This window comes from Chionomys nivalis, chromosome 20, assembly GCF_950005125.1.
Source record: "Chionomys nivalis chromosome 20, mChiNiv1.1, whole genome shotgun sequence".
NCBI lineage: Eukaryota > Metazoa > Chordata > Mammalia > Rodentia > Cricetidae > Chionomys > Chionomys nivalis.
Genome location: NC_080105.1, coordinates 56,510,686 through 56,536,183, shown reverse-complemented (window position 1 = coordinate 56,536,183; position 25,498 = coordinate 56,510,686). Strand labels below are relative to the sequence as shown.

General features: G+C 48.4%; 1 protein-coding gene across 5 annotated transcripts in view; it reads left to right on the top strand.

Annotated features, from left to right (window-relative positions):
- Arhgef7 (Rho guanine nucleotide exchange factor 7) overlaps nt 1–25,498 on the top strand; it is a 106,116-nt gene that overhangs the window by 28,527 nt on the left and 52,091 nt on the right. For 4 of the 5 annotated variants that reach the window (XM_057752168.1, XM_057752166.1, XM_057752165.1 and 1 more), the window contains 2 exons: nt 21,289–21,373; nt 22,444–22,574. In XM_057752168.1, the coding sequence (XP_057608151.1) occupies nt 21,289–21,373; nt 22,444–22,574 (216 nt within the window). Of the gene's footprint in view, nt 1–19,408; nt 19,473–21,288; nt 21,374–22,443; nt 22,575–25,498 lie in introns of those variants that run through there. The other variant, XM_057752169.1, reaches the window with a different exon arrangement.

Here is a 25,498-nt window from a genome sequence, read left to right as displayed (position 1 = left end):
GCCCTAGTGCCCTGCACACAGACACAGGGAGAGCCCTAGTGCCCTGCACACAGACACAGGGAGAGACCTAGTGCCCTGCACACAGACACAGGGAGAGACCTAGTGCCCTGCACACAGACACAGGGAGAGACCTAGTCCCTGCACACAGACACAGGGAGAGACCTAGTCCCTGCACACAGACACAGGGAGAGACCTAGTGCCCTGCACACAGACACAGGGAGAGACCTAGTGCCCTGCACACAGACACAGGGAGAGACCTAGTCCCTGCACACAGACACAGGGAGAGACCTAGTGTCCTGCACACAGACACAGGGAGAGACCTAGTGCCCTGCACACAGACACAGGGAGAGACCTAGTGCCCTGCACACAGACACAGGGAGAGACCCAGGATTGTGCCCTTGAGCAATTCTAGGACTTACACATTTAATTTCCACCAAATTCTCAAAGAAGGGAGACAGAAAACATTTTAAAATTGCAAATGGTAAACAAAACAGCTTAAATTTCCAAGTTAGCTTTTGTTCTTAATACTAAATATCAAGGTTTTTTTTTCTTTCTTTCCTCAAGAGGTTGTTTTAGGCTGACTCGTGTTAGTAAGAAAGACTGTGTAGCTCACTCCAGTTTAAGCTTCTAGTGATTTCTTTAAGGAAAAGAAATTGAACATTTTGTTACCAGATTGGTTGTTTTTAAGCTTGTATTGCATATATTTATTTCTGTGTATTTGCTTACGTCTTCCAGTGTGCCACGGTGCTTGTTTGGAGGTCAGAGGTCAGCTAGTGAGAGTTGGTTCTTTCCTTCCATCATCTGAGTCCCAGGGATGGAATGTCTCAGGCTTAGTGGTCATTCCCTTACTATCTTGTTGGCCTCTATTTTTTTTTACATCTTCTTTTTCCACCAACCATATACTTTAAAAATTCTGGGGTAGCTGCCAGGGAGATGGTTTACTCAGTACAGCGCTCGGTGTTCAAGCACAAGGAGCCGGGAAAAAGCCAGGAGTGGGGGTGTGCTCGGCATCATAGAGGTGCGGTCTGAGGCAGTGAGATTCCCTGGGGATTTCTGGCTAGATAGTCAAGCCAGTTTGGCAAGCTCCAGGTTCAGGTAGAGACCTTGTCTCAAAAAATAAGGTTGAGACTGATTGACAGAAGATGGTCAATGTTTATTTCTGGCCTCCACACGTGTACATGTGTGTGTGTGAACTTGCATATGTTAACATGCTCTGACATATGCACATACACACATAACATTTTTTCTGATTTGTACAGAAAACTGGTCACAGCTATGCCAGTTTCTATTTGTATCTCAAAAAAAAGTGATGGTGATGCTGTGATACATTCGGTGTTGTGATAAGAAACACTGCAGTGAATCGGGAGACAAGTCATGACGTCGTAGCGCATTTCACTGCAGTTCCGCAGGTGATGAAACAACTGCAGAGGTACAGAATTTGTCTCTCTCTCTCTCTCTCTGTCTTTTTTTTTTTTTTTTTTTTTTTTTGTTCTGTTCTCAGATTGTGGTCCCAAATGTGCTAGATGTATTTGTTGATGCCAGTATATTAGCTGTCAAGATTTTCTTACCCGGTAACGTTACTTAATTAGGCACCCAAAATGTATTGAGACAGATAACCTGCAGCTGTTCAGAGCAGAGGCTGAATTCCTCAGGAAGAGTGGCTTCTCCGTCACCAGAGATGCCTCAGTGGTTAAGAGCACTGGCTGCTCTTCAGAGGATCCAGGTTAAATTCCCAGCACCGACAGGGTGGCTCACAACCATTTCTAGTTCCAAGAAATCTGATGCTTCTTCTGGCCTCTGTAGGCACACATACATGGTGCACAGACATACCTGCAGGCAAAACATCCATGAACATGAAATAGTAACTTTAAAAAACCCTAAAGTTAAGGCCATATGAATCCAGTTCTAATGGTATCTTATATAGCTTAGTCCATGTCATAATACACAGCGTCAGGGATTTTAACAGCAAAGTTACAAAATGCAACAGTGAACTCAGATTTAGTTGTTCATCAGAGGACTAGCTAGTGTTCCCAGTGTTTAATGTGCATTGCTTTTTATTAGGAATTTGAAAAGTTGGAATTTAGCACTATTATAAATAGACATATTTAAGGTCATTTTCTAAAGTCCAAGTTGAAATTAGGAAGTGGGAGCTATGCTTGGCTGTGAGCTTCCCTGGCAGAGTCCTCTGCCCAGATGGCACTGGCCTTTCCAAGGCCAGAAAGAGCTGGGTATAAATGAGGAATTGACAGATAGGGAGAACTGGATTATAAAGAGGAATTGACAGATAGGCAGTGTGTCACCAGGGCGCTCCTGGAGAACTGACACTACTTCCAGTACAGCGTCTGCTCTGGAAAGGAAAATCAGGCTCAGATGTGATTTCTCCTGGTGGCCAAAGAGGATTTCAGGGAGACTGTCCAGTGAGGCCTGCCACCGCGCTTTTTTTCTCCAGCCAGTTTTGGCTCCGCTGTGTGGGACCTGGAAGGGATGATGACCCACCGCTGTTAACCTTCCTACTTTTTTCACATATCTGTGAATATAAGATTCTGTTCCTATAGACAGAAACATTCATTAAAATCTTAATGTATCAGTCATTGGAGGCCTAGGAGATTCAGAACAGACATGGCTTCCCTCCTCACTCTTGGACATTTTGGTTAGTACTTTTGGTTTTTCAGATCAGTAGAGATTAAAATGTAGACTATCTGTTGGCATAAAGTTTGCTTCACTGGCTAGTTCCTTTTGTTTTATTTTCTTTTGGGGCGGGGAGGGAGAAGTTCTGAGACAAGGTTTCTCTGTATAACAGTCCTGGCTGTCGGGGGGGTCTCTCTGTAGACCAGGCTGGCCTTGAACTCTCGGAGATATGCCTGCCTCTGCTTCCTGAGTGCTGGGATTAAAGGCGTGCATCATTACCACCTGGCACAAGCTAGTTTCTTATTACGTGTGTGTGTGTGTGTGTGTGTGTGTGTGTGTGTGGTATACCATGGTGCTTCAGATATGTGACTGTCATGGGGTGATTAAGTCAAGCTAATTGCCATTTGTCAGCACCACAGATGTTTTTTGTGATGAGAACATTTTAAATTCTTTTATAGCACCTTCCCATGTCTGCCGTCAGTAGTTGCTGCCATGCTGTGTAGTGCCCACCAAGACTCTCTGTCCTACTTAGACTTTGTCCCCTCTGACCAACATCCTCCCATTGCTCTGTCCTTTCTCCCGTCCCCTGGTGACTGCCATCTTGTACTTTTATTAGTTCATATGAGTGAGGCCGTGCTTTGTTGGTCTTTGGTGACTGGCTTTACTAGTGGCTCTCCAGGTCATCCGTGCTGTCACTGTGATACGGTTTCATTTCTCCTTTTTACACTAATAGTAATAGCAATGTCCCATTGCTCATAAGTATCTTGTTTTCGTGCATCTGTCCATCTCAGGTGGTTTCCATTTTGTGGCTGTTGTGAACACTCTTGAAGTATATAGGGAACACACGTGTTTCTCTGACATTCTCTCAGTGTCTTTGGATATACATCTGGTACTGGGATTGCTGGGCCACAGGCTAACTTTTAGTTTTCTGGAGAACGTTTCTTATCAATTTCTGTAATGCACTGACTAGCTTACATCCCACCAACCAGTGTTCAAGGATTCCAGCTCTTCACATTTTACCAGCAGTTAGCTTTTATGTTTTTGATAGACATTCTAAGAGGTGAGAGATGATAGTTTATTGTGGTTTTCCTTGGCATTTCTTTGCTGTTAGCGATATTGAATGTTATAAAAAATAGCTATTGGTTATCCTTATGCTTTTTGAGAAATGTCGATAGAGAAAATGTTCTAGGTGGCCGTTTTCACTTCCTGGTGTGTTGTGGACATCAGCTCCTTTCCAAATGCATGGCTTACTGCTCTCTCTCTTACTCTGTCCTTTGGGAAGTGGGTGTGCTGATGCTAGCCTCTTGTGTGTGCTGCTAGAAGCACAGGGGATAGCAGCCAGCACCGTGGAGAGTGCCAGGCAGGCCCAAAGAGCCGAGTAAGAGCAGGGACGGTTACAACCGCCAGCATTTTCTGTGCTTTAAACCGTGGTGGATATTGTGCTTTTAAATTGCTTAGCAGTCTGTGTGTGTTGCAAAAAGCTCAGGAAATAGAGAAATGCAGAAAAAAATACATGATACTGCCATCTAGAGATGGCTTAGTAATCTTTCATTAGTAATTTAGCTGTTTTAGTAATTTTTTCATTGCACACATGCAGATAGCTTTAGAGACCCCTGACACAGCAGCGTATATGTTGTGTAATATACTTTAGCATGATATGGTGGCAGTGTGTCCATCTCCTCATTCCTCGCGTTTGTCTCCTGATTTCAGTGACTGCCTCGTGGAGGCCAGTAATCCTTGTCGAGTGTGGACATGCTTTTCGGTTGTCACTGCTGTGGACAGTGGCTCACGTGAAAAGCTGTTTTTCCTCTGTGCTAGTTCTATTAGCCTTGACTCTCATGGTAGGTGGGAATTCATGCAGACTTTCAACAGCTGTCGCCACCCCTTCTCTGGTGACTCACAGCACTGACCTGTCAGCAGCGAGTGAGAGTGCCTTCAGGCTGCCCTGTGATTCCTCGTACCTGTTAGAGGCTCTTTCCCTCCAGAGAAGTGGGCCTCCATGGTACAGTGTGGTTTCTCTTGTATGTCTGGCTTGAATCTGGTAAACCGAGGCAAGAATGAGGCACCGTCAGTTCCCGTGGCTGACTTGAGACTGAGACCTGGAAGAAGAGCAGCTCTGGGAAGTCCAGGTTGAAGCTGGAACTCTGCAGCGCTTCCTTCCAGCACTGCACAGGCGGAGGTCCAGAGCCCCAGCTGAAAACAGGCTTGCAGCTGCTTCAAGCGTGGAAGGCTGGGCTCCTTCAAGTGAGGTTTTTTCCCTGACTTCGTGTTGAAAGAGTTCCAAAGGACTTCAGTCTCCAGTGCTATAACGGGCCAGGCTGACTTAGGAAGTTAAAGTGAGGGTCTCGGAAGGGGATTACTCATCTCTGATTCCTCTTTCCTTAAGAGTGAACTCATGAGTGGCCTGTGTAAGTCTGTAGATGCAAGGAACTTGCCATGCAGCTGAGTTTTAGGTAGTAGAGCTGACGGAGAGATAATGCTGTCACTTCACCTGTTCTTTGGGAGGGAGAGGGTGGTTGGGATGCTGGACAGAGCCGACAATAATTCTGTTTCTGTGAATTCCCAAAACTAGTTGTGGTGGTTTGTAGCACGAATTCTAATGGTTCTTAATAATAAATACCCAGAGTCAGATATCAGAGAAGCGGAGCCCAGCCACTAGAGAGTTCTTACCTCTACTAATACTTGGACCAGTGGCGACCCTGTCTCTGAATCCTCAGACTGCTGCTGTCTCTACAAAACCTCAGGCTGAATCCTCAGACTACATCTGAGTTCCTGTCTCCTCCCACCTTATAGTCCTCTCTCTGCCCAGCCATATCACTCCTGTCTCTACTTCCCTAGTGCTGGGATCACCTTTATGTGAGCTCTGTTTCTCTTTTAGGTTGATTCAATTTCCTGTAGCCCAGGGTGACCTTGAATTTACAGAGATCCACCTGCCTCTTTCCTGAGTGCTGGGATTAAAGGTGTGTGCCACCATTGTCTGGCCTCTGTGACTTAACTAGTGACTTAGCTCTGCTCTCTAGTCTTCAGGTAAGCTTTGTTTGTTAAGATTATAAACAAAATATCACTACATTTATTTGAATGAAACTATCACCCATAATCACCAAGCATATGTATGTTTTAATTCATGGTCCCCAGTTGTTGAAACAGTTTGGAAGGCATTATGAGGCATGGCCTTGTGGGAGGAAGTGTGTCACTGGGGGTGGACTTTGCGGTTTCAAAGTCTTGCCTGGTTGGTGGCTCAAACCTTCAATCCCAGCACTTGGTAGGCATAGACTCTGAGTTCAAGGCCACCTCGTCTACAGAGAGTTCCAGGACTACACAGAGAAACCCTGTCTTGAAACAAACAAAAAACTAGCCCAAAATAAACAAAAACCTTGTATCATTCCAAGTGTGTTCCCCTTCTCTCTCCTATTGTGGATCAAGACACGAGGTCTCAGCTCTTCTGCTTCCATGGCTTAGCTCCGATATCATGGACTCTTAACACTCTGACATTTTAAGTCCATTTGAATTCTGTCTTTCGTAAGTTAGGTTATGGTGTTTTGTTACAGCGATTTAAACGTAACCAAGACACTAACCATGCCTGCTAAGAAGTTTCAAAGTTAAATGCGCAAAGTTCAAATATTTCCTTGAAAAGTAATTTTTAATTCTTATTTATCTTTTGATTCTTCCACCTAGTGAGAGGTATGACTCATTAAGTTTGGAATTCCTGGCTAATGGGAATCCACCCCCACTGATGTAATAAGCCAATCAAACTGAATTAGTAAATCCAGGTTTATTCTGAGCAAAGCATTCTTTGGCGGCCCCAGGGGAAGTTGAAGAGACCACAAGGGGAACCCATGAGGTAGGGTCTTTTAATGCCCTCGGGGGTGGAGCCACCAAGGACAGGCTTTCTGGTAGGGGCAGAGTCTGGACTGAGACAGCTCCAGGGAAGGGGGCTTGGGGTGTAGCCCCCACCGGAACAGTAACCTCAGCCAGCGTCTGGTTCCCTGTGTCCGGTGGTGTAGGAGAGCTGAAGGTAGTCTAGAGCAGTGACAGGCCCAGCACGTCTGCGCTTTTGGTGGAATTTAAGGACGTGTGTGTATTTCTAGAGTCCAGGCATTTCCCTCTTACCCGTCTTTCTGTGTGAGCTTTGAATGTTACTAGATTGTGGCTGTGCAGAGTATTTGGGTCATCTGTGGCATGGTGGTTGGTTTGGTTTTAAATGTCAACCTGCCATAACCTAAAAACTCACCTGAGAAGAGCCAGTGAGGAATTATCTACGTTAAGCTGACCTGGAATATGTCTGTGGGGATTGATTATATTGATTATTAATTGGGAGAAGCGTCCTGAATGAGCCCTGAACTCACGACTAAGAAAGCTAGCTGGGCATAACTAGGGAGTGCAGTTCCATGTGTTTCTATTGCCTTGTGAATGTGATGTGGCTAGCTGCTTGAGTTCCTGCCTTGACTTCCTCCTCAGGGATGACTGTAATTTGTAAGCCAAATAAACCCTTCCTCCTTGTCTTGGTCAGTGTTCTATTGCTGTGAAGAGACACCATAACCATGGCAACTCTTAGAAAAGCATTTAATTGGGGCTGGCCTACATTTCAGAGGTTTAGCTCATCATTGTCATGGAGGGGAGCACGGCAGCATGCGGGCAGACATGGTGCTGGGGAAGAAGCTGGGAGTTCCAAATCTGCATCTGCAGACAGCTGGAAGAGAGTCACAGGGCCTGGCTTGGGCTTTTAAAACCTGAAAGCCCACCCCAGTGAGACACTTCCTCCCACAAGGCCACACCTCCTAACAGTGCTGCTCCCTAGTTACCAAGCACTCCAATCTGAGAGCCTGTGGGCCCTTCTTACTCAAGCTGCCACACCCCCTAAGTTGCTTTTGCCAGGATATTTTGTCCCAGCAGCAGAAATGAAACTATTATACATGGGCTGCTGTTGACCCCAGCTTCTCAGTTCATAAAATAGGAAGTGGAAAGGGGCTAGCGAATAGATGGCTGTGTTTAGAGCACTTGCCGCTCTTGCAGAGGACCCAGGTCTGTTTTTCAGCACCACAAGGCAGCTCCCAGCCACCTGCCACTCCAGTTCCAGGGGATTTGATGTCCTCTTCTGCACTCCAGACACATACTCGGGTCAGACACTCACAGTTAAAATAAAGAGGTTGAGTGGAGAGCCACTATAGAGGTCTGTACTTTGTCATCTGCTTGTTGTGAGTGCCCATTGTCCTAGCTTTACAAAGTCCACACTGATGCGGATATTCACAGTAAACACAGCAGCTGTTGTGTGACAGACTTGTTGTGGAGCGATACAACATACACAGGTGTTTATTCACCCCAGCTAAGGTTTTCATGTCAGTCACAAGTCCAGTTTGGTGAACCAGTGAATTTATTGGGGTTACTTATAGGCATATGGGCAAGGGGTTACTTACAGGAGCAGAAATGACTCAAAAAAGAATGTTGCATCACCAAAACCCACTCCTGTATAGAAATCTAGAGCACATTGTACAGCCTGCACATGGCTCAGCAAGTTGGAGAATAAATATCCTTTCCAGGTAGTTTAGCTGGCCTGAGCCTTGTCCACTTTGGGTCAGCTTTGCAGCTTGGCTTGTCTGAGAGTGACTCCACCTGCTTTCCTGCTAATACGCTAATATGGGAGGAAGGAGCCTAGTGAATGTGGTCAATTTCAGGGACTTCCTGAAGCTATTCTGAATTGTTTACTTTCTGTCTTAATTGAGCTTTGCTGTAGGACCGGTGTGTTTGACCCCTCTTTGGAACATCTGTTGTTGGACCTCTTTGTAAACATTCTGTCCTAAAGTACCTTGTTGTTTCACCTTCTCTGTCCCATGCCTTAACAAATTTTCCTCCAGAGAAAACTGCTACATTACATGAACCAATGGGGAGAGTCCTGATGATGGCCTGATTTAGGAGAAGACAGTGGGGATCAAGGGGTGACAGAGCATTCTGGGAGTGGAGAGGTTCCGGTAAGACCCAAGGATTGGAGCTTTCCATGATCTTTGCCTCAGAAAACTCTGTGAGAAGGAAAGGGAGCGCCCACTGCAGGGTGGCTTGTGTAGACGGCCCAGTGGAACTGTTCTGTTGTCTGAAGCCGGCTCAGTGTTGAGTGAGTGTGTGAGTTTGGGAAGGCCTCCCTGCTCTGTTTGCATCCTTCCTGCTGCAGGTGCATTGATCTGGCCTCTCTAGACCTTTCCCTGGCTGTAGACCTCCCATTGCAGCCTTTAGCAGAAAGGGTGCTGTCCCTGTCTGTGGATGAACATGAGGCACGCATGCAAGGCTAGGTAGGGAGTCTGGCTTTGGGTTTGCTTTTCTTTAGGATTCATGCCTCTTCTCTAAGGGCCATGGCAGGGGTGAGGTGTGGGTTTATTCTAACTGTTGAGAAACTGGGGTGCTGGAATGTAGTCCACGCTCCTGGCCCTTTAGAGTTGAGTTCCTAGTCTTCTGTGGCTTGCTGCAGTGTCAGATGAGCTGCTGTAGTCCTGCCTTTGGCTTTGAGGTCTGCAGGACAGTGTCTGTCCCTGGAAAGGTCTGCATAGTGTACAACCTCCCATTCAGTGGTCTCTCCCCAGCTTGTCTCCCTGCCTTCTCTCTGTGCTGGCTGTTCTGCTGCTCTGACACCTGTGACTTGGGCCACTTTCCTGCCTGTGACCCAAGAAGTTCTGTCGGGCTGGGCCTATCCAAGAGCTGGCCTGAGTGGACTGGTCTCTGTAAAGACCATCACCTCTTGGCTTCTGTCCTCTTGGACCTTTGAGTTCTAATAGTGTCCTCCTGTTGGAGACGTCCATGATGATCAGTGACTTGTGACCTGTGCTAGGAGTCATAGCTTCACAGTGTCAGCTCCTTAACACCTCCCCTGCTCTTGAGAAGTGGCATTAGTGCCTAGAAACTGAGACACGGAGAGGTCGGGGACAGAGCTGTGGCCCCGGCCAGTGATTATTCTGCCTTCTTGTACCTGTGCTTGGGGCAGCCTGTCTTCTGTGACGAATGCAGACTGTCTCCAGTGCCACTCCTCCCTTCTTTCTGGGTGTTTTAGGCTATCTGTGTGTCTGTGGGTCCTTGAACATGTGTCATTGCTTGTAGATCACTAAGTAGACATTTGTTGAACTGGCAAAAACTCCACAAAGTGTCCTTCCAGCAGTCTTTTGGAACTGTTAGGGTGTCCAACTAGGGGCCTGGGATCCTTGGGCATTTCTCAGGAACCGTAGGGGCCATCCAGAGGCCTTAAGGTGCTGTCTGAGACAAATGGTGGGGGGCTCAGTTGCATGGTGCCTGTGTTACCTCAGTTTTCCTCCTCTTCCCTCCCCATGCACTCCTTTATTTTGTCCTTAGAACTACAGAAGTTTAGTTTCATTCTCTGAGAGCCTTGCTGCATAAACGGTTGCAGATCAAAGGTGTCTGTCAGATGGTTTGTGTGAACTCTGACTTGTCTCCAGTGGGTGCTGTCAGCCTGGCATATGGCATCAGTATGAGAGGACAGATGGCTGGTAGATGGCTCTGTGCCACTTGCTGACTGGTACTGAGCCCTGGTTTTGGTGCTGGCTTCCTTGTGGAAGGATGCCTAGGTCCTAGCGACCTTGAGGTCCTGCAGATTGAGACATGGTAGAAGTTTCAGAGTTGGAGGGAGGGCCCTAGGCATAGTTAGGAACTGTACCTGGCACATTTTGCAGTTCTAGGGGAAGAGGGACTGAGGAGGTCCCAGGCAGCAGCAGGATGGAGGACTACCCATTGTGCAGCCTTTTTCTTTGACCTGTTGCTTCTGCTCTGAGCTACTAGGGAATGCCTACAGCCGTTTCAGGTCCTGTACAGGGCAAGGTGCCCCTTCAGTCCTTACTGTCGGAGGCTTGGGGGAATTCTGGGAAGGTTGACATACAAAAGGGAGAAGTCCACAAAGAGTTCTGAACTGAACTGTCTCTCCATCTCATAGGGAGCTCAGCTGAGCTCAGTTTGGTGTCCAGTGGACATGTAGGCAGTTATTGGCATGGGGTGGGTTGTACCTCTGAGCCTTCAGGTAGGAGTGCAGGTTTCAGGCCAGGCTGTGGCTGTCACAGGTAATGCTGCTCTATGTTGGTGGCTTGTCTGGACTGGCTCATTTGACCACGTGGGCCTGGGAAAGCTTTTCAGTCTTGGACGGTGTCACTGCACCAGGGTAGGTAAGAACCAGGCATTCATATGTGAAGTATGTTTTATCCTGTATACATTAGATCACATGGGTGGACCAGGCGTTTGTATGGGAAACATGCTTTATCCTGCTACATTAGGTCACTTGGGTGTTTTTCAGGGATGCTCAGGGTTGGCTAAACAGTAGGAAAATGCTTCAGTGAGAATTGTGCTTTTTTTCGTCCTCGGTCCTGTGGCAAATGAAACAGTGATAGCCATGACAGCTGGGTGGCTGTGAGATGACGCTTTAGATGCACAGGCGTGGCTGAGAGCCCTGAAATAGGGTGACTGCTGTCTCTGTGGGAACCCTGCAGATACTCACGGTGGCCTTTCACCTTGTCCCTCTGGTTACTTCCTGTCTCTTATCATATCTTATCACCACCCTCCCCCATTGTGGGGATGGAACGCAGAGCAGAGCTGTGCACAAGCTGGGTAGATGCTGCTGTCTCACAGAGTTCGATCCTCAGCCCCTCCCACCTTCCCTAAGTCTGGTCAGACGGGTTTCTTGTCGTCACGTTGCTGTTTGCCTTTGGAAACAAACCTCGGCGATTGTCTGGTTGGATGGGGAAACCCTCTCTCTCTTTGACAGCTCCTTGTCCTGCATCTTTTTGTCTCTGAGTGTCCTTTGTGCTCTGGGAACCAGCAGAGGACAGGTTCCCACTGGGTAAGTGAGACAAAAGCCAAACCCTCGCACTGTGTTTGGATGTGAAGTCTAGATGAGTATGTCTCAAAAATAACTACCCAGAACATATGTGTCTGCCCAAATTTTTATCGTCTGTATTAATGTTTTCTCTTGTAGTTAGGGACCCTCATGGTGTGCCATTGATTCCTGTGGCCTGTACTATTCTCCCCCAGAGAATGGCAGGCTCACTCCTCTGTAGGGGCTTACACGTGAGGGAGGCTCATAGCCTGGTGGGCTTCAGTGTGTGGGGCTTTACAGAGGCTGAAGTCTTGGAAAGCACTGATGTGTTTGGTGTTTAGAGCTCACCAACTTGTCTCTTAAACCTGAGTGTGCTGAGGGGCATAGATGGCACATGTGACCCAGCTAGGGAGGAACCCACTGACTTCACAGGAGTACCGAAGAGTGGCACGGCTTGGTGGCCAAGAGCAGGAGTGAGGAACACGCTTCTCCCCCAGCTGTGGCTCCACAGCACTGGGCCCACCTGGCTGCCCAGCGTGAGTTGTAGGGGGGTGAGCTGTGACTCTGCCATCCTGGGCGGGCAGGCTGCTGGACCTTCTGGGATGGCTCCCTGCCGAGGCCGGTGGGAGGATAGGTGCTTTCCTTTCCACCTCGAGAGGTTAGATGTGGTAAGGGGATGCTAGATGCTTCCTGCCCTGTTCTCCACGGCAGAAGCTCGAGCAGCTGCTGGAACGCCTTACTATGGCCCTGGGCCTTAGTGCCTGTCTGGTGCTGGTGCTCTGCATCTTGTTTTCTCTCTGCGAGTTTCTACGTGCTGGTTCATTTTATCTTGCTAAGCTTTCACACTACATTACAGGCCCAGTGATGCTTCTGAGTACTTGGTGCATGTGTTGGACTATGGATGTGGCTTTCGTTGCTTCCAAGCCACTTAGCATGTTCAGATGTGCACCTTGTTCTCAAAGGGACATGCTGTGTTCCTGTTTGGAAGGGTCTGAGTAGAGGTCATGTATCATTTACCCTGTCATGCCTCTTCAGTTTAACAAAGAACTGTTCCCTCACCTTTATCATTTATGACATGGAATCTTTGTTTTTTATATGTTCTTTACAATTTTATGCATAAATATAGTATACTTTGACGGTGTTCCCCCGTTGTCCTCTCTTATCTCTTTTTCCTCCCAGCAAGTCCCGTGTCCTCCTCTGATGTCTTTTCCCTGTGTCTGACTGCGTTTAACTAGGGTTGCTTGCATAGTGTAGGTGGGGAGTTATGTGAGCAAGGGTGGCTTACACTGACCAAACCACAAGGAACTACAACTCTTCCTCCCCTAGCAACTATTCTGCCTTCACCTCCTCCGGGAGGGCTGGGCCCTTGTGCACCCCTCCTTTCATCCACGACGGAATGCACACATAGCTGCCTCTGTGACTTCATGGATGTAGACACTCGGGCCCTGTTCAGAAGACACCGTGTCACAGCACTCCTCCCGTTCTCTGGCTCTTAATTCTTCCCTCTCCTCTTCTGCTGTGTTCCCTGGGCCTTGGAGGTGATGGTATAGATGTTCCGTTTAGGGCTGAGCACTCGGTCGCCATGCATTCTTAGCACTTGATTCCTACCACGAGTCTCCCTATTCGTGGTCGGCTGCTGTAAATAGGCTGAGAACAGCACTAATCTATGGGTACAAACCCAATATTTATAGGGCAGGTTTTTACCACGCTCATAAAACAAGACAGCAGAAGGAGGACCCATATTTCCCTCTCCTCATTTTACCCCTAGCTTTGGACGAGGTTTGCAGTACCAGGCACATATCCCCCTGTGGAAAAGGCCTAAAACCTAGGCAGACAAGAGTTGGTTACTGCTCTGCCTGTAGATTGGTACTTTTCTCTGTTAGCTGACTGGAAAGCATCTTCTGTGTAAGCTAGCCAGGAGGAGAGACACCTCTGCATAGTTCCAGCTTGGTTTCTGTCACTTACTTTTACTTGTTTTTTTTTTGGTTTTTCGAGACAGGGTTTCTCTGTAGCTTTGGTGCCCGTCCCGGAACTAGCTCTTGTAGACCAGGCTGGCCTCGAACTCCCAGAGATCCGCCTGCCTCTGCCTCCCGAGTGCTGGGATTAAAGGCGTGCTCCACCACCGCCCGGCTTACTTTTACTTTTTTGACAAGAGTCTTACTGTGTAGCCCATTTTGGCCTTGACTTGAGGTGCTTCTGCCTTATCTCTCCCTTCCCCTTGCAGGGGTTCAGATTACAGTTGTGTGTCATTATGTCTGGTTAGATGTATACCTGGGTGTCATTTGATTCTAGTTAAATAATTTTGGCAAGAATTCTGCATGAAGGTGTTCTAATTTCCCACAGCATTTGTGAGAGGACATTTATTGTCCGCCCCTCTGTCTCTGGGGTGCTGAGTTAGCACTCAGAGTTTTTGTGGTGCGGGAGCCTTTCCCTTGGTACTGTGCATGTCATCTTATTAGCACTCTACCTGTGTTCTTCCCAGGTGTCTGTCTGACCCCGCTGGCCACCTGTGCTTCTGTCGTCTTCCACTTTGGTAGTTGCTATTTGGAATCAGACCCCTAGGCTTGAGGCTGCCCTTGGGATATTAAGTTCTAGTCTGCTCTTGTATAGTACATCAGACATTGGTGAGTGGAGCTGGTGACATCAGGCTAGAAGGTTGTGTGGGAGAGGAGAAAACACACCCTTGCTTCCAGAACCAGTTGTCTGTGTACACACTCATCACTTCTGATCTCTGTGTTACTTTTTCTTTTTATGCAGATTTTTTATTGGGCACATCAGTCTGACCTAGACTGGAGCTCTGAACTCATGTGGCCTCAGGTGTAAAAGGAGAACTGCTGACCTGCAGGAAGGGAAGACACAGGGCAGGCATGTGCTTCACATGGGAGGAACATCCTGGCAGCTGAGGACAGGGCACCACTGCTTCCTCCTTGTGTCTCAGGACCAGGTCTGCTGCTGGACTTGTGTGGCGATGCCGCTACTCTGCCATGTGAGCGTGCTGAAGGGCAGAGATGTGATCTTGTGCCTGTGGATGGTGTATACCCAGCGGTACATTGACGTGTTAGTGTGTTTCCAGAGCCGCTGTCTGGAGTGATATATCTGCTCCCACAGGAGCGGTGGGCACGCGCTCAGCAGCTGGCTTGTGAGGTTCAACAGTGTGCTTGTTTGAGGGAGAGACTCTCCTTCCCTGTACCGGAAGGAATGGTTGAATGTTTGGTTCACAGTTGGTGGAACCACTTGGAAAGAATTTGGTGGTGTGGCTTGTTGGAGGAGGTGTGTCACTGCGGGTGGACTTTGTGTTTCACTAGCTATCCCGTGCAGTTCCCAGTTGTTCCTGCCCTGTGTGTGTGCCTCCTGCTTGTGGATCAGATGTAAGCTCTCAGTTGCTGCTCCAGGCACGCACCTGCCTGCCTGCTGAAGATGTTGTTGGGCCTGGGAGTTGCTGCATGCTAAGGGTGGCAGTCCAGGCTCTTTGGTTGGCTTGCATAGGAGCAGGACTGCATCGGGCGGCCCCTTCCTGGTGCTTTGGTAATGGGTGTGCTTCTGGACTGGTGGCTGCTGTACTTGTGTCATTTAAAGCATAAATGCCAGTGCAAGTGAGGGGGGTTCCAGTAGCCAGTTGGCCTCTAGGCCTTCCGGGCCTTGTGCTGCTTTCTGTGGTGTTTCCTGGGCTTTCAGCTGTACTTAGGTCATCTTCTCCATCTCTGGTGTGTCCTGGGCTTCAGCTGTGCTTAGGTCATCTTCTCTATCTCTGGTGTGTCCTGGGCTTTCAGCTGTACTTAGGTCATCTTCTCCATCTCTGGTGTGTCCTGGGCTTCAGCTGTGCTTAGGTCATCTTCTCTATCTCTGGTGTGTCCTGGGCTTTCAGCTGCACGTAGGTGTGTCTTCTCCATCTTCTCTTTTGTTTCTCATAGATGCACCTTGCTCATGCATCATTTTTCATGTGGTACTGGTGATCCGACCTATTGCCCTGGGTTTGACAGACAAGTACTCCACCACTGAGCCACATTCTTAGACCTCCAGTTCATCCTGTGACAGTAGCCAGCATGTATGAGCAGTTATGTGGGTGGGAGGGGCTTACTGTGGTACTTTGCTGAGTAGCAGGCAGGGAGAGTCTGGAGCTCTCTGTAGGAGCAGTACCTTGACTAGAGCCTCATGCTTCTAGTCCTCCTGTGCAGCAGCATAGCTGAGCTCTGGGGGACTGCCCTTGGGGCCGGATTCCTGTCTCCTCTTCCTCTCATGTCAGTGTCTGTCCTGTGAGTCCAGAGACATCTCAAGTTGGTCTGCTGTTTGGATCAGTGTAGAGCTCCTGCTTCTCCTCAGAGAGGGGTCAGGGTGCTGTCCAGCTTCTGTCCGAGGAAAAGGGTTGTGGGTGTAGTTGCTTGTGTTGCTTGGTGTCACGTGGCTTCATGGGGCTGTTCCCAACTCTTTGGATTTTCAGGGCCCATCTGCTTCCCTACAGCAGTCTTGTAAAATCTGTCCCGACTGCTCCCGGCCTCTGCCCCCACCCTACTTCAGGCTTTTTTTTCTTCTCACTGCCGCCTGCTGTGGGAGGAAGGAGAGGACTCTTGGCAGTGTCTGGAAACCCTAAGCCTGGGGTTTGTAATTGCTGTTAGTTTTGATGTTAGTGTGATGTTCTCATCGCCTTTTAGAGCTGCAATTGCTGTCACTTCCTTAGGTTAGCCCAGTCAGGCGTCCTGTTGAGGTTCTAGGGACAGGGAGGCAGTGCTTTGCCAGGTAGGTAAGGGGCTGGGAGCAGACTGTCTGGGATGCCTGTGTGGATGGAACTGCACCTACTCTCCTGGCTGGCAGTGTGCTGTGAAGGACTTATTTCTGCCCTTGGAGGCTTCCTTTCCCTGTGTGGAAGGCACAGTTGGCACATGGTCTAAACTGGGAGGTCTGGGCTGTGCCCACATCAGTGTGACACTTTTCCTCAGTGTGTTTATTTCCACTCTTCCTGACTGGAGCTCTGTCCACTGTCCCAGCTCTGCTCTCTGAATGTTTCTCCTAGACTAGGGAAGAACGTGTACAGCTGTGTAAATGCTTGTCTCCTGCCTTCCTGTCACTGAGTTCTCGACTGCCTCCCATTCTCTGTAGGCCCTCTTGGAAGTTACTGACAGTCCTTGATTACCTTCTATGGATATGTCTTCTCTGCCATGGTGTTTGCATGTTGTTGATAGAATAAACCCAGTAAGATTTGAGTCTGATCTGAAAGGGAAGTAGCTTGTTAGGGGCATGTTAGGTGAGAGGACTGTTACTGCTGGAACCTGTTAGGAAACTCTGTTTTTACCCCTGGGAGCAGAAGGAGGTGGAATTAAGTTCAAAATCTGCAGAAGCCGAGAAGATGAGGAGCCAGGACTGGAGTTTACTGTCTCAACAGTATGGAGCATTTGCACTAAACTTAAATAGCACTACTTACTTAAGATTCATTGTCATTCTTGCTCTGAAATCACAGATTCCATTTGACAATATGATAAGACAAAAATATATTTTTAAACTTTGCAAGCAACACTCCAGAAATATCTGCCAAGAGTCCTGATTTTGTGCATGCTCATGTGTTTGTGAAATAGAGCTTCCTCATACACCCTTGGTAGTGGAGCTGATGCCAGGGTGCTGGGGAGTTGAAGCCTGGGGTCATTCTGCTGCAGCAGTTGTGGACATGAGATGGGGAGGAGGTGCTTTCTGGGTGTAGCCACCTAGGAATGTCATGTACGTATGAGTCATTCTGCTTTGCTTTTAGGTCAGTAGGGCCATATCAGTTACGGTGGCCGATGATGGTTGTGCTGTGTGGCCAGGCTGCTCTGATTCAGAGCAGACAGATGGGCATGGTGTGGGAGCAGTTGGTGGAGCTCGGATATCAGCAAGTGAAGTGTCTGGATGGGCTCTGTTCGTGTTTAGTGCTGGTGCTGAGTCTAAATTCATGATGTCTAGTCATTGGCTCCTTGCATGGCTCACCTTCCCTTGCCGTGGCTTGTGTCTTGATGAAGGAGATGTACTCTCCTGCCTACATGATATACACAGCTTCCAAGAGGAGGCCCTGGCTTCCTTTTGTTTGCACTGGGGAGCTTTATTCTTGCAGTGAGAACACAGTCATCCAGGTCTCCTTCCAGCAGCCTTGCAGCGGTGTTTTCTTGTTATCAGGATTTCTAGCCTATTGAGTCCTTTGGGCTGCCAAATGCCTGCAGCTCCAGCCAGCATATTGATGGCTTTCCACCTGGAGATTGCACCGCATTCACGCAGCAGAGCTGCTTCTGGACATAGACGAGAGCACTGCAGATGTCCGCAGTTCAGGCTGCTGGGTTTAGAGGATATAAATGTGTGGTTGCTCAGGTGTCCAGAGATGACACAGCGTAGTGGTGTGGTACAGGCCAGCGTAAAAGAGTCCTCCTGGGGTGTGTCCTCTTGTGCCTTGGTCTGTCATCTACTGAGGGTCCAGTGGAACCCTCTGGGAAGGAATGTGCTCCCTTACAACCGATTTGTATACATTTCAGCATCTTTTTTCTCTTGAGGTTTTTGTGAAGCCTTAACTGCCAACAGTTTATAATTACTGTGTTTTGGATTTGAGGTGGAACGGGGTCCTTGTTTGCTAGGGAGTGTGGAAGGAAGTGCTTGCTCAGAGTCACCTTTATTCTGAGTCTCCATGTTCTGAGAGGAGGAGCTGCTGGGTTATCAGGATGGCCTGTGCTTCTGCAAGTCTTGTGTTGGAGGAGGAAGATGAGGCTCTTTGCTGAGGGACTTTGTTTTTGCATCACTCTCCCGCCCTGTGCCTCACAGCAGAGGCTTCTCCGGCCAGGCCTGCTAGCTGCAGGTAGCTGTCATCAACAGCGGCTCCACTGGGCCTTGGCCCTTCCCATTTGAAGAACTGGGTCAGAGGCTTGTTGACACTCCATATGGCTCCTGGAACTTAAGCTCCATGTGATGGGCTACAGCCAGGCTGTAGGGTGGCCAGTTTCATGTGCCCTGGATTGCAGGCTTCCCCAGAAAGTACAGTGAGGAAAGGCTATCTGCCGTAAGTCTGGGTTAAAGAAACAAAGGAGATCAGAAACTTGTCCTGATAGGAAAGTTCTGAGTGGTCAGCCTCACCAGCTATGCTCTGTAGGCTTCTGTTGTCCCGCTGTTCTTTTGATTGAGACAGTGTTACAGTTTGGTCAGGTGACCAGGCACGTTCATGCCTGCACAGAGGATCACCGTTTTGGTGTCAGCTTGCCAGGCAGGTACAGTGGACAGTGCACATTCTTCCTGTTTCAGGCATTCATACGAGAACTAAGCCTGACATTGGCTATTATAAAGAACCCTAAAATAGGGAATATGCACATATTAGAGGTGTGGAAGAGGTTATGGCAGGAAAGGGCATCAAGGCCAGAATGCTAAGTCTTTGGGGATCAGAATTAGCCCATCTGGGAATGTGGCCAGCAGGGTCACGGGCTTCTGTGCCTGGGTAGAAGGAGCATCAGGGCGGGAGAGGGGCAGGCTCCCCTGAAGCACATGTATACTTCAGGTCTGTGTGGTGGTGGCCTCCTTCTACTTCTGTGTGCCATGAAGGCCAGCCTTCCTGCCAGCCTATGGTGGTGTCTTCTTGGTGAAGGCCAGTGAGTCCAGGCTGTGCGGTCTGTTTTAGACTCCTCATGGCTCTGGGGAACTGACCTTCCAGGGAAGGCTCCAGGCCTCTTCTCCAGTTTCTTTAGTGAGAACGGCCTCTGAATGAATGCCTTTTGGTTTTGCTTTTTGCTGTCTAGATTGCTGTTTGGGGAAGTTGTATATCCTGCTCCTTGGAAAAACACTCCTGACTGAACGCTCTGGGCCTTACTTAGAATGGGCCTCCTGGTTTGTCTCATCTTCTCCTTGGGTTTCCTGGGGAGGAAGGAAGGCAGCAGTAGGCTCACTGAGTTCTGACGTCAGCCGAAGCCCATTGGCAGGCAGCTGCAGCCAGTCAGATGCTCCGTGGTATCCGGGTAGGAAAACTATGTAGTCTGGGAATAACAGGAAGCTTTCCCATATTTCACATCCTGTTGTGCTGGGGTTTGTGACTTGCTGCCTTGCCATAATGAAGGTTAGTGGACATTTGTCTGTGTGTCTCTTGTGGAATTAGACCTTAGAGCTGAAGGACAGATCACCATTGTGACATTTTATAATTAAGGGGATTTCACATTTTGCCTGAGGAAACTAAGGCTTGGGCAGAACAATACCTTTTATTCTTTAAAAAGATGCAACTTAACCTGTTGTGATCCTCAAAATCTCAGCAAGGAGGTGAGCCTAGAAGGAGCTCCTATTTGGGCTGACTTTCTGTAAGTTACAGGTGGTACAGCCCGGGAATCAAATTGCACCCCATGAGACAGTTCCGAGGGCCCCGCCGGAAGGGGTTGAGGAAGACCTGCTTTCCGAGGCCAGTGGGGCTCGAGGCAGTCGTCTTTTGGCTTTTGGGGTTTTGTCCTTTGGTTTGGTTCTCATGAGCTTTCAGCGATGAACTGTTTAGACCCCCAGCCTCTTTCTTAAGGTACATCTGACTCTGGATGGGTGACCCACAAATCCACCCGACCCAAGTCTGAGTGGTGGAGACGGGTAGTCATCCTCTTTAAACTCTAAGCCCGAGGATTGAGTGCGCACATCGACACTGGTCCAAGTTTTCCGTGGGATAAATGTACTTGGGGGATTTCTGGGAGCTCAGCAAGGCTCAGGCAGGGCTTCAGGAAGTAAGAGGAGTGAGACTCAGCAGGAAGGAGGTGGGGTGTGGGAAGGCAGGAAGGGGTGGAGGAGGGAGTTCCTGACCCTGGCTGCAGAAGAGGAGGAGGGGAGAGGTTCTAGTGGCCACCCCACAGGTGCTTATCCCAGGGCCTGAGATCAAGATTGTTCTATTTTGCTTCAAGACTGTATTAATTTGGTATGCATTTTGATATTTAACTTTTGGCATTTAGCTTTTCTTTTTATAATTTGCACCTATTCTATATATTTGTCTCACTTTTTCTAGAATAACAGTACTGTATGATTTGGTTATCAAAATTATTTGTAAAAGAGGTTATTTAGTGATCAAAAGTGACACACAGTCTTTAGAGAGTGTTTGGAAAGAGTTGTGCATGTTTTAGCGTATCTGTAAGAGGCATATGTGTGCATACATTCCTCCGAACAAAAGTCAGATGGGTTTAACCAGGCATCTGCCCGTTCTCTCCTAGATTTATCTGGGTGGACATCCACATAACACACAAATGCATACACACAGGTACACACACACACATTTGGATTCCAGTTATTTTAACCCAGGCTAGTTCATGTGCCGTCTCTCCTGGCTCAGTCTTGTGGTGTGACTGACTCAGCATCAGAGTAGTTAAGTGGCCCTGGATCAGACTGGATTGCCTACAGTTCAGGTTTTTCAGAGCTCTCTACCCAGAGTTCGCTACCCTGCCTGTCTCTCTCCTGGGAGCTGCTTTGTCTTCCATCTGTTTCCTGTTGTCTTCTGCTTGTACCTTGTGTGCTATTGTCTTGGATGGGGTGCATTTAATTCACCTTATGTACTAGAAGAGATCTTTGGCATGTCTTGTCCTGTAGTCAGTACAATCTAAGGAGAGAGGACTACAACTCATCATGAGCCTTTACTGGCGGCCCCTGGCTCACACCTTGCTTTTGCCTGACCCGGGTGGAGAAGGGAGCAGAGCTGGTTTGGTCCTCCAAGGACTGGATGACCTGTGTGGAAATGCCTCACAAGGACATTCCAATGAATTCCTTCCCCAGGGACCTGCGTGGAGATTGCTCTGCCTCTTGAGAGTTTCAGACCGAGGGTGCTGGCCATGTGCAACTACTTGTCATCGGGAGAGTTCCATTTATCCTGTTCTATGACATGGTACTAACGTTCTTGTTTCATTTTCTTCTTTCAGACTTTTGATGCAAATGATTTATATCAGGGGCAGAACTTTAACAAGGTCCTCAGCTCCTTGGTGACACTAAATAAAGTGACAGCAGGTAAGACTCTGATTGGGTGTCCTCAGGGTGAGAGTGTAAAGGCTCGTCTGGTTTCCATAGCAAGGCAAAGTGATCATTATGCCTTGAGAAAGAAGCTTCTTGGGTGATGAATGTGCAGTTGTTCCTTCTGCTGCTGGTGGTTTGTGAGTCTGAATTGTGAGTGCTGGGGAAGCAATTTCTGGTGCTGGAGCCTTCAGCACAGTGGCTGTCTCCGAGCCACTCCCTAGCACATAGATTGTAGTTTGCAAACTGCCCTTTTCCTGAGCCCTGGGTCTACTAGCTGGAGCTATACAGTAAGAGTAGGGTCTGCTGGTTCAGAGCACTGGGGTGTGCCACTGGGGTATGGGCTGACTTCACTGGTACACGGTGAAGGTTTAAAGGATGTGACAGACTCAGTGTTGGTACTCACATTCCTTCTTTAGTATGGCCTTGAGTCCCACAGTGATGATTGGTCAGTAGTGGCCTGTGCTGTGGTAGCACGTACTGTGTAGTCCAGCTGCACAGTAATAGGCTCTGCCAGTAGGTTCTGTGTGTGAGAGTGCACCTGACACATTCGTAGTGCCGTCTTCAGAAGTGCTAGCTTAGCACATGTGGCATAGGACTGTGCCTCTCTGTCTCCTGGGTGGTGGTGTGACATGTAGCCTCGGAGTTCCTCGCTGAGCAGTTACATTGTGTTTCTAGATGAAGGGAACATTTTACAAACACCTGTAAAATGGTTTATAAACTGTTGAGGATTGCACTAGAGAAGAACTGATAAGTTAGTCATCCCCAGATTGTTCCTGGAGAGGTAATTGGGGAATAAAGAATCTGCTCTTTGTTACTCTGTAAATGGCCTGATTTGTTGTGGGACTTGGTGTGTCTCTCCATGCTGGCCCAGTTTTAGAGCCAGTATGTGTGGAGGGTACATGGTGACAGGCGTCTTCAGCTCGCTCTCTCACTCTCTCCCTCTCTCCCTCCCTCCCTCCGTCCCTCCCTCCGTCCCTCCCTCCCTCCCTCCCTCCCTCCCTCCCTCCCTCCCTCCCTCCCTCCCTCCCTCCCTCCCTCCCTCCCTCTCTCTCTCTCTCTCTCAGACATTGGACTAGGAAGTGACTCGGTGTGTGCTCGGCCCTCTTCACATCGGATAAAGTCTTTTGATTCCCTGGGATCCCAGTCTTCACATAGTAGAACTTCAAAATTGCTTCAGAGCCAGTACCGAAGCTTGGTAAGTAAGATGTTTTATTTTGATTCAAAGCCTTTTTGGGCATGAGAGTCTGCAGATCCCTTGGGAGATCCGAGTGCCCATGAAGATGGAATGTGGAGCATTGTAACCTTCAGGCCTTCCCGGGCGGCTCCTGCAGTGTGTGGTAGCATTTGCTTCTCACTCGATTCTCCCAGATACTGACTGAGTGCTTTCAGAAGCTTGTTTATTCGGGCTTCTGTTGAAGGCTGCAACTGCTCATCTAGAGAGGCGAATGCTTTGACAGTCATCCCTAGGTAAGTGCTCATTGTGCACACGAGTGTAAGAATAAGCCTGGCTACACAGGGATGGTGCAGAAGCCTGCTGCCAGGAGTTGCAGAGTGGGACCCAAGTTGTGGAGCAGGCAGTGCTCAGAGGTGCATGTCTCTCAGAAGTGCTCGTGAGTGTGGTCAGCTGTACCCTCCATACCTTTTCGTTTTTAACATTTCTGTGAGGCCACTCAAACTTAGTTCTCTTGATGAAACACAACTCAATCCAATCAACTCTTTTTTGAGACTCACCCTTAGCAAACCTGACAGTTTCCTTTTTGAATTAGAGCACATGGAAAACGGTGGTCCTGTTAAATCTTTGTAAGGACTTTTCAAGACTCCCTGCAGGAGTACTGCCAGTCTCACCTCTCCTCTTGGGGAATCGACTCGTCCCACCAGCTCAACAGAGGGCGGGTGTAGTGTGGGCATGTGTCAGCAGGGTGCAGCTCTCTTAGAGCAGAAGATGGAAGGCAACTCTTCCTTTGCCTAAAGCCCGCCTTCCAAGCCTTCCTAAGTCAGGTTGTTCACAGAGCCGGAACCTTTGCTCTGGGGGGCTGGACCTGAGGATGGGAGCAGCCTTCCTCAGAGAAGAAGAACCTGTGAATAAAGGCTGGAGTGGGGTAGTGAGAAGGAACAGGACAGCAGGAGAGAGTGACAATGGGATGTCTGGGCAGTGCCCCTGCTGGTGGAGGTGGCAGTCCTGATTTCCCACGAGGAGATGTAGAATTCAGAAGAACCAAAATTTCTGGTGAAGGGGACAGCAGGTATTTCTTTACTAAGTGTAGATTTCTAACATATTCCTCTTACTTATGTATTTATTTACTCATTCGTTCATTCATTCACCCACTGATCCATCTATCCACCTATCATCCACCCATCCATCCATCATGCATCCGTTGTCCATCCATCAATCCATCATCCATTGTCGTCTGTCCGTCCGTCCACCCACCCACCCACCCACCCACCCACCCACCCATCCATCCATCCATCCATCCATCCATCTATCTGTATTTTGAGACAGGGTTTCTCTGTGTAGACCTGGCTGTCGTAGAACTTGCTCTGTAAACCAGGATAGCCTCAAATTCACAGAGATCCTCCTGCCTCTGCTTACGGAGTGCTGGGATCAAAGGCCCACCACCACCGCCTGGCCCTCTCACATTTTAAAAAGCTAATTTAAATACTGCTTTGTGAGGCACCTCTCAGCAGAGGAGCAGCAGCAAGTTAAACCCCGAGTGTGGGGATGCACATGTGCTGTGGGCTTTGGATTGGGGTTTTCTCACGTGTGAGATGTGCTGTCACATTTCGTCATTGGAACTCTACTGATGCCTTTAGAATGTCTGGGTCTGATAGAAAGTATGGCTGTAGGTCTTAGCATGGCTCTCAGGGTTGGGCCTGTGTTAGTGTAAGCCTTGCTTCTGTCGTCCCCCTTCTCTGGGAGGAATGACTAGATTGTTAGGGTTTAGGGCATTTCCTCATTTCTTGGAGCCAGCGACCCCAAGACTTCTCTGGTGCTCTCTTGACACTTCTTTGGTACCAGTCTCCGAGTTCACAAACTGTGTGGTTGGAAATTTTACCAGAGCTTACCCATGCAGATTGTATTAGTTCAGTAGCTATGGAGGATGCTTTGCTACTTCAGTGCATTGTATGCCATCCTCCTGGGTCCATTTTCTAAACCACATGGGGCATTTGAGCGTGAGATGTGCTTTCTCCCGTGTTAGCTTCCTTTTGTCTCAGGTTTCATGCAATGATCACCCAGCTTCTCCACAGCCTCATCTAAGCTGAGTGGAGAAGAGAGAATGCCCAGGTCTCTCCTGCTTCTCAGAGAACTGAAAGCGGGGTCTCTGAGCACCGAGCCTCCAGGATGTGAGGTTGTGTTTTCCCATTACTGTGGCCGCATACTTGTTAGCATCTTCGGAAAGTACAAGTTTGATGAAATCAGGTCTCTTAAATACTGATGGATGTGTTACTTTGGTATAAATGTGTAGAGCTTTTTGGAAATCTGTTTAAGCATATCTATTAAAGTTTAAATGTGTTACACATGTCCCAGGACAGTGAAATGGATGTGTGACTGTTTCTAGTGGAGCCCTTGCAAAATAAGAGAAATACTGCATGCAGTACATAGACAAACATTGGGCGTAACCTAAAAATTAGTGGCACAAGTGTCCAGTGTGACATTATGTAGTCAGAAACACGTCCACAGTGTAGAGATTAGTTTTCAAAGTAGAGACAGGCACACTAATTGCATCCAGGTGTGTGTGTGTGTGTGTGTGTGAGAGAGAGAGAGAGAGAGAGAGAGAGAGAGAGAGAGAGAGAGAGCGCGAGCATGAGAGGGAGCCTGTAGGAGTGGTAGCATAGAGTGTCTTCTTGGCCTGCAATCTGACAGTGGTCAAGGTGCACAGGGAGATGGGAAGCTTTACATTTCTGTATTTAAGACACTTTTCTGATTTTTGTTTGTTTGAGACAGGGTCTTACTTTTTAGCATTGACTGGCCTGGAACTCACTGTGTAGACAAACAGATCCACCTGCCTCTCTGCCCTCTGGCCCTCTGCCGGGATTAAGGGTGTGTACACCATGCCCGGTGCTGTCATGTTTGAATGTGTGAAACATTTATAATAATGTCTTGGCTCTTTGTGACAGTGA